This window comes from Mobula birostris, chromosome 17 (assembly GCF_030028105.1).
Source record: "Mobula birostris isolate sMobBir1 chromosome 17, sMobBir1.hap1, whole genome shotgun sequence".
NCBI lineage: Eukaryota > Metazoa > Chordata > Chondrichthyes > Myliobatiformes > Myliobatidae > Mobula > Mobula birostris.
In genome coordinates, this window is record NC_092386.1 from 54952056 (window position 1) to 54960640 (window position 8585).

The window sequence follows — 8585 nt, forward strand, 5'->3', positions numbered from 1 at the left end:
TACTTACAATGTTGTTGTTAAAATGAGAAAGCCTTAGTAACGATAGATAGATGTCTTTAATACAGTGTCGCAATCGTAGAAATAATTAATCAGGATAGCGTTTGGCTCAGTTTTCAAAATCCATAAATGACACACTATTTTGATAGTCAAACGTAAACACTTTGTCTTTAAACAGAGCCAATGCATCTGTGATTTTTAAACTACCTAATAGTTTGTATTTTTTCTCTAATCAATGTAATAAAGAAAACATTTATACTTATTTTAATAGAGTAATTCGTAAAACAATTGTTTGGGAATAATGATTTCAAAAGTGACCGTCACGTTTTTCTTTCCTGGGTGGTTTTCTGGAGCTTAATTCAAGAATTACAACCACTGAACCCAGCAGAATGACCATGCATCTTATAATGCCAGGGTCGTTATTTTAGTAATTATTCATGATTCTTAATGTGTTCAAAATTTCCAATTTTTTCCCTTTACGAATTAGTCCGCACACACGCAGCTGTGCAGCTATCTATTACAACATCGAAAATAATCTTGGAGATCTATATTAGAATTGTACACACCAAGGCAGCCGGACCGTAAGTACTCGCAACATATGACTCGCTCTTTTAAAAGCCAAACAAGTTTTATTCCACGTCATTCTGAATTTAAAGAAAAATCATGCAAAATTAACTTAAACATTTGCACACTTTATAACAATCTGTATATGAAAGAAAAAGTTCACTTGTTCCTTTATCATCAAGCTTTATAATCGCTTTCTTAATCTTTTCCCTCAACGTGGATTTATTTCCCGTGAAACGACTTTCTGCAATCTTTTTCAATCAGTCCAATTAACACCCGTCATTTGCCGTTGAACACCATGACATCAAATGAACTATACATTCCCATATCTTTGGAAGTCTCGTCGCATTTATGATTTGAACTATTGATTGGAACCTTTAAAGAAAACACAACCAATGTTTTTGTCAGAAATGCATTTCAATTTGCACTTAACTTTTTATATTTGAAAATAATCATGCCTGTGTTTTCAGTTCGAATTTCGCGTCTTTCTTTTTCGTCTACCGTCAATGTCTTCTGGAATCAAGGATTTGCTTTTGAAAGTTAAGTACGATAAGATGCAGTATAGAATGGTTTTAATCCCGAATGTTTTGGGTATTTTAAGTATTGTCTTATATATAAAAAAAATGACTGTCTTCTGTTCTTCACACCGTTTAAGAGATTCCGTCAATTATAAAATATGAACCACGAATCTCCTATGTTATTCACCCCTAAATAAAATACGCCTAATTCACTGCTTGTTTTGGCAAAAATTATCACTTTATTAAGTCGATGCTACGATGCAAAAGAGACCAAAATTCGAACATTTCGAAATACTGATTTAATTTCTGAAATTAGGCTTCTAAGATTATAACTTCATTCAAAAGAATGCCCTCTCTGTCACGTCCTGTTAGAGAAAATACCAACACCGAGTGACTCCTCTAACATGTAGTGCCCGTCCACGAAAAGGAGCGGAACTTAAAAGCGACCCCTTCAGCCTGTGACATGCTGGTAATCTTTTCGCCATCGAAGACAAGTTTTCCTGAGACTGAAATTTTATGTTTCACTGCTTTATATTAGTCACAGCATTTAAACTCGGTACTTTTCTTCAAACTTTCCACTATCCCAGTTTAACACCCGCTTGAAAAAAATGCAGAGGTAGAAACAGTATTTGTAAGCAAGTCTTAAACAATAACAAAAATATTACGTAAGAAAGTCGGCTAAAGTTCAGATACCTAAAGTTCAGAAACGAACGTACAAGTTATTACTATAAATTGATTTCCTCCATTTTTGTCTCTTATACGTTGTACAAGAATCTGTCTTTACTCTTTATAATGCTGCTAACTTCTTGTGAACCCAATTTAATACTTGTCTCCATTTAAAACTACATCGCTAAGCAATAGCCTCACTTCCCTGGATGATCTATATTTCCCTCTATATTTGAATAGATAGTCCGTGGAAACTAGGGCAATTTGATTGATTCTCCCTGTTTGTCGGAAACAGCCTCCAGCGAATCAGCGTTTGCCTTGCCTATGGACCATCCAATCGGCAGGCAGGTCCCCTTTGACCCCGTGCTGATATTAACAAGCCGGTAATTGACGATCCGCGCGGGTTTCCCTTAAAGCGCCAGCGCTCATTGACAGTGTCGGAACAAATCTTTCTTGAACACAGCAAGCAGGCAACTATCTCCCGCGCTACATTTACAACTTGCAGGTAAAAGTTTCCTTTGGTTTGGACAATATAAGCGAAGTAATTATGTACCATGCGATGTGCAAAATTATCTGCAATACTTTCCTAAGTTTCTTTAAAAACTCTTAAGACAGTACAACTCTGCTGAAACGACGTTCCGATTTTCGGCAAGATTGTTTCAAGTAGCCTGTAAAATAATGTGATTTTTTTGACACCTGGTTGTGTATATGAAGATCTTATCAGTAACATGATCTGGTGCTGTGGTTCGGCACTTTTTAACACAGCGTGAAGTCGCACTAAATATGCAGCTCGCGCTCGTACTTCTCTTTCCCAGTTAGAATTACACGGGAAAAAGAAAGATAAGAAAATGCTATCGCTTTTTTTTCCAGGACACATTGGAATGCAGGTTGTTTTATCTTGATGGTTGTTCGGATGACTACTAGCAATTAAACAGCCTATTTGCTGTCGTTACCTGAGTAGAAATTTCTCAGAGGATCTTGTTCCAACTGATAATGTGGCTTCCTTGCGTTTTGCAGTACTGAAGCCATCTCTGGTTGTGAATCTCGCCGGTTCTGCATTGCTTGGTAAAGAAGAAGGAGTTTAACAGAGACAACAGTTTGTAACCCTGCCTTTAACAAGTCCAAGTTAGTTAGAGGCCGAGATGCAAAGTGCTGGCCAGCAGGGACTGGAGGTGGAAATTGATGTAGAGAGCTTGGAAGTCGAAGATGAAGATCTGGCCGACTCCCCCGATAACGTGTCGGGCCAGAGGGAAGATGGACCGGCCGAGATCGGCAAGAAACAGATGGGAACCAACGGAGACCAGAGGAAACTGAGCCGAACTCCGAAATGTGCCCGCTGTAGAAATCACGGGGTGGTGTCGTGCCTGAAGGGCCACAAGCGGTTCTGTCGGTGGAGGGACTGTCAGTGTGCCAACTGCCTCCTGGTTGTGGAGAGGCAGAGAGTGATGGCCGCTCAGGTGGCGCTCCGAAGGCAGCAGGCAACTGAGGTGAGCTGCGATTTGTTTGTGTTACAAGGGCAGGAAGGTCAAACCCGGGAGAGGTTGTGTGAAAGAAACTCAATGAAACTAACTTGTTTCCACTTAGATGTTGGTATACATTTCTTATTTAGGCCGTGTTTGTTTAATACATGTGATATATCTTATCTGTCCATGTTTATCTTTCGTTGAAGACTTGATTTGAACCTATATATAGTCCAATAGAAAGTGATCGGCCAGCGAGGCAGATAGCGCTACGGCTGCCTGGGGCCTGACTCGGGCACTGTTGCTTTTATTACTGAAAACTGATTTTTTGCATTACTTGAATTAGTTGATTCAAATAAAAAGCAGTTAACTAATAATTATGATTTTCCTTAACTTAAATCGCGCGACCGCTTGGTATAAAAATTGGCCACTTTAGTCAGTAAATGGGGGTTCTGCTTCTCAATTAAACCTTTCGTAGCCGAAAATTGACAGCAATACATTTTAGACAACTTCAAGCATTTCGTCTGGATTCCTTGCAATAATTCGATATTTTTTATTGAATGTAATTTCTGTTTTCAACACCTAGAGACCCCATTTAGCTAGGATCTTTTCTCTTGTCTCACCCAATTCACCTGTACGTTTTCATCACCAAATCTGAAAATCTGTTCTTTTCACGACCTTCGTTTATTTGAAGGATAAGAAAGGATTATTGAGCAAACACAACCTGGCAGAACGCAGGGCCGTGTACCAGAAACACCTGAGGACGCCGAGCTTGCTGGCTAAGAGCATTTTAGAAGGTGAGCGCAACAGTTCAGTAAACAGCCTTAAGATATGTCTTTTTTTAACTGCTATGTATCGATGGTGGGTATGCGAAAGAGATGGACAAATGTGTTAATTTAGTTGTTCTGACAGGAGAGGGAGTTACTAGAAAAACCACACAGGCATATTTTGTGCTTGCTGTTCTTTGGAAGGTAATATGGGCTACTGCATTTCCGTATGCTGTTCGGAACACTGTTCAAATGGCGAATGAGAGTAATTAAATTTAAAAAAAAACTGATTTGTAGTCATGCTTCCCGCAGTTTGTAGGTTTCCGGTAACCAGTGAAGGTATAGATTCAGATAAAGTAACAAATGCGAATTCGAATGGCGGGGGGGGGGGGGCAATCTTTTGCTTGCCTTAATATAACTAAGTCAATAACCGCAAAACTGAATGCGCTTACAATAATGAACCTGGAACGGTGTGTGTATGTAATCTAAAGAAATGCTGTACATACGGTAAGGGATCCTGTAAACCGAATGGACAAAACGCAATATTAAAGGTGACATTGCTAGTGTACTGGTGCATTGTTGTGAATTATTGTGTAGATAAGCGCAAAAGCTGAAAATATTCGTTAAATCGGAACTTGTCACCATTTAACAGTGAAACTTGGAAACATTCAGTCAAAGTTCGATAGTTAATTGAAATTAAATGCTGGAGAAGGAGGTTAGCTTTCCCGCTGGGCTACTTGGGTAAATAAGAAGTATGAACACTGATAGAGCCAGTCAGTGACATCAGCTCGATCAAACTGAGATCAAAATGCTTAAAGTAAAGATAGAAGTAGGTGAACTAAGCGTAAAGATTATACAGCAATTTGAAATTATTACACGTTTAAAATGTATACAAAGTAATTATCAAAGCAGAGAACAGTTAGGATTCTTTGCGGCCTAATGTCCAAGATACTTATTAATTTTTGCCCGTTATTGCAAGTGATAGTAGTTTCATACTTCCACGTCATCTAGTTGCTAATAAAGCGGCCATATTATTGCAATGGTTGACTGCATTTTAATTCGCCCTATTTTCACCCCAAATTCGCAAAAAATAACAGGACTTAACCCAGGATGTTAGCCCGTTCACCTGACGTTCTGCTTTGTTCCGAGGTTTATCATTAGGCAGGAAAAGGAGGGCTGTTTACTCAGTAAGAAAATGATTTAGAGCTTTTTTTTCGTCTGGCAATTGGAGGTCATAATAACGGGATAATAAACGAATTGTCACAAATGATCCTCCTTGTCATCTGGTCAACAGTCGAGAACGCAGCAACCACATTTCGCTTCTGAATAAGATTATCTGTGCTAATTTGGTGGGCGGGGTGCGGAATCTACAGGGGCGGTTGAGTGAGGTCAGCGGTCGATTAATGGACATTGTGGTCGTAAAAGTGAGGTCTCAATTTGCATTCCGTGTTTCGTTTGTTTCAGGGGAAAGTGAAAACTTAATTCTATTTTTATGAAGCGGTAGCCAACACTCGGAATAGAATCAATGTCACTTTTTCGCCAGCACCCTTAATAGTCGTTTTCCTGCAGCCGATCCGCAAAGACTGAATATCAGGGGTTCAGCAGGGAACCCATAGCAGTTCCATGTAGTGAGCGAGGTTACACGTGCTTATTGCAACTGAGTTGTACGAAGTTATTAGCATTGCTGAACACGCACAATACAAATACATCCGAGACGGGGTATGCAACCACATTACAACGCTCCCTGACATCATTTCTATAAAATTCAATACAACATACAAGAGGCCAAGGCTGACTGATATAACTATTAAAAAATGGCAGAATGCTTTCAATTTCGTGAGTTATTTTATTATTGACTATTTCTCCATAAATAAAGACGAGATAGCATTGGTGTTGTTACATCGTCTTATGTAAAAGCCACTCCCGTGCACCTTGCATAAGTATGCTTCCGTCCATCACAGGGGCAGGCAGTATTCGAGACCAGTTCTTTTTTTTTTGGCGTCTTTTGTTAATATTTCGAAGACAATAACAAACTAGCCTATTTTGGTAACACTTTTTTTGAACTGATTGGTCGAGCTGCCCAATTCGCTCTCCTCTTTCCGCCAGTACCCTCCCGAGACTATAAACTTCCCAGCATAACACGGTCTGGGTGAGGTTGCATAGCAGCGTCGTTACTTCCGCTCCCCGAATTGTTCAGCACCGACTTTGAGTGTGAAAGAATTTCAACCCGCGCCACACTGTCGAATCGCATAAAGTTGCGGCACGGAACGTTCTTTTTAGTCCATCTTGTCCAAATGCCTCAGCTTAACAGCGCCAGAGACCCGGGTTCAATCCTAAAATCTGGTGCTCTCTGTGTGGAGTTTGCACGTTCTCCCTGCGACCGCGTGGGTTCCTTACGAACACTCGGTGTTTCCTCCCATGCCCCAAGAAGTGTGAGTTGGTAGATAACTGTCCTCTGTCGTTTGCCCCTTGTATGCAGGGGAGTGACGGAAACACGTAGGCGTTATGACAGCACGAGAGATAAAGAAATACGAAAGTAGGATTAGTATAAACTGGTGTTCGATAGTCTGCACGGAGCCGGTGAAGCCGAAATGGGCCTCTCCGCTCCGCATCTCTCACTGACAATTGGTTTCACTTAAAGCTGTCTGGTGTTGGAAATGGGAAAAAGCCCATCACGTTGGTTCAGTTGGTTCTGAGGTACATTAGCTGCACTTGCCCCAATTCAATGTATACGGTAGTGTTTAACGAGGGAACTAAATTATTCCCTTCACTGCTGTCATGTAGCTGAACCAGCATGCGGCCACAGTGCAGATGATTTAGAGTTGGGAGTGTGCATCTGGGACTATGCGGTCTGGGACTTTAAAGCATGAGGCAGTTCCCTTCGGTTGCAACGCGCATCATTATTTATCTTCCTTCTCCAAAAGAAAGTTGTATCCTTTCCCGTTTCCGCTATCCCCCATTGCTCACCTTTCTGATTCCTCTTGTATTCTAGGATATCGGCCAGCCCAGAGTGACCCCTACATGAGAGGAAGCCCACCTTTGCCCCCTCCTGTTAGCGATCGGATGCGAAAGAGGCGTGCTTTTGCCGACAAGGAGTTAGAGAGCATCATGATGGAGAGGGAGTACAAGGAGAGGGAGATGATTGAGGCCGCTCAAGCTGCTGCCGCTTTCTTCCTCCCCAACGGCATGGTGCACGCCGCCGACTACAATTCCTGCAAATCCAATTACACCGCCCCACAGATCGATCGGCCCACTAAAGAAATTCCCCAGCACTGCAACTTGATCCCCTCATGCCTCGACCTCACCATGCAGTACTCGGGGTCGGACAGAGCAGTGGAACTCATCTCTTCTAACGTCAGCGTGGCCACTACCTACCGCCAGTACCCGCTGGCCCCTAGGTTGATGGTCTGGCCAAAATGCGGTGGCATCAGCGACGCCCTTCTATACCAGCAGTACCTGCTGAATGCCAGTGGCGCCATACAGAGTCTCAAACCGGCAACTGTTTGGGACCCTAAAGGCAGTTTGGTGCCGGGAAGCCATTTGCTCAGCGATGGCCAGGGTTCTCCCAAAAGGCAAGTGCGGGAGATGCAGCATGCGCTTGGCGAACTGCGGGAGATGTCGGCGCTGCAAATGCCCTGTGAACGCTCGGCTTTCTCCCCGCCAAGGAAAGGCCCCTCGCAGCCTCCCGAGGGCGACCCGTCACCCCCGCTGCAGCCACCGAACAACCAGTCTGCCAAAGAAAACTCGCTGCCGCCGTTTGCAGCCAAACTGAACTCGGGCCAACCCTTGCTGACGCAGCTCGGCGGCTACTATGAGAAACCAGCCTCTGAGCTTAAAGCTTTCATCAGCAAAGACATCCTCGAAGAGGCGGCCAGGAAATACAGAGAGCACGCTGTTAAGGAAAACCAGACCTACAAATATTCCACTGAGAAGCACTTGACCAGTTTGATGGGTTCTAAGCAAGCGGGGACAAAAATCTCAACCCCCGAGTCGCTCTCGTTTTCTGTTGAATCAATTCTTAAAAGACCCTCGCCTTCTCTAACTCGTACTTTTCAGTAAACATCATATTCCAAACCGTACTGCTTCGAATTCATATTGCTTTCAGTTACATTCTGAGACCAAACTTGCCTTCTGTGTAAATGTGTGATGTATATGTCTTGATCATTGTTATGTACAGAGTTCAGCATGGTTTGTGTACTTTAGATCTTGCGAGAGTATATTTATCGAGTTCTTTTTTTTGAGAAATACAAAATATCAATGTTTAATGCACTGAAAAGCAAACGTATAGCTAAAATAAAGAGACATTTCAGAACTAAAGACTTAAAACTTTCTTCTCGCCAAATATAGTGAAAGAATACATTAGAAAATAGACGAACGTTATATATAAAAATAAGCCTGTAGATGTCAGAAACCTTAAACAAATAGAACAGGAAATACTCAGCAGGTCAGACTGTATCTGTGGGAAGAGAGAGAGAGAGTGTTTATGTTTCAGGTTGTAGACCGTTTGTCAAAATGGAAGGAGATAGTAGAATTGCAGGGAGGTTGTGGGAAGGGAATATTTCCACTGGCGTAACATCAGGATGTCCATGGGAATAAACTTATCAAGTGGTGAA

General features: G+C 42.1%; 1 protein-coding gene across 1 annotated transcript; it reads left to right on the forward strand.

Annotated features, from left to right (window-relative positions):
- Nucleotides 1-2887: 2887 nt before the first annotated feature.
- On the forward strand, nt 2888-8031 carry dmrt2a (doublesex and mab-3 related transcription factor 2a). Its single transcript, XM_072281109.1, has 3 exons — nt 2888-3232; nt 3900-4002; nt 6965-8031. The coding sequence occupies exons 1-3, from the start codon at nt 2888-2890 to the stop codon at nt 8029-8031; spliced, it is 1515 nt and encodes a 504-aa protein (XP_072137210.1).
- The last annotated feature ends 554 nt before the right edge of the window (nt 8032-8585 follow it).

What these genes read in the sequence shown, in the direction of transcription:
- dmrt2a (XM_072281109.1), top strand. Translation starts at nt 2,888, where the DNA reads ATGCAAAGTGCTGGCCAGCAGGGACTGGAGGTGGAAATTGATGTAGAG. An exon ending in GAAGGCAGCAGGCAACTGAG is followed by an intron (nt 3,233 to 3,899) that starts GTGAGCTGCGAT and finishes GTTTATTTGAAG; the next exon opens with GATAAGAAAGGATTATTGAG. An exon ending in GGCTAAGAGCATTTTAGAAG is followed by an intron (nt 4,003 to 6,964) that starts GTGAGCGCAACA and finishes CTTGTATTCTAG; the next exon opens with GATATCGGCCAGCCCAGAGT.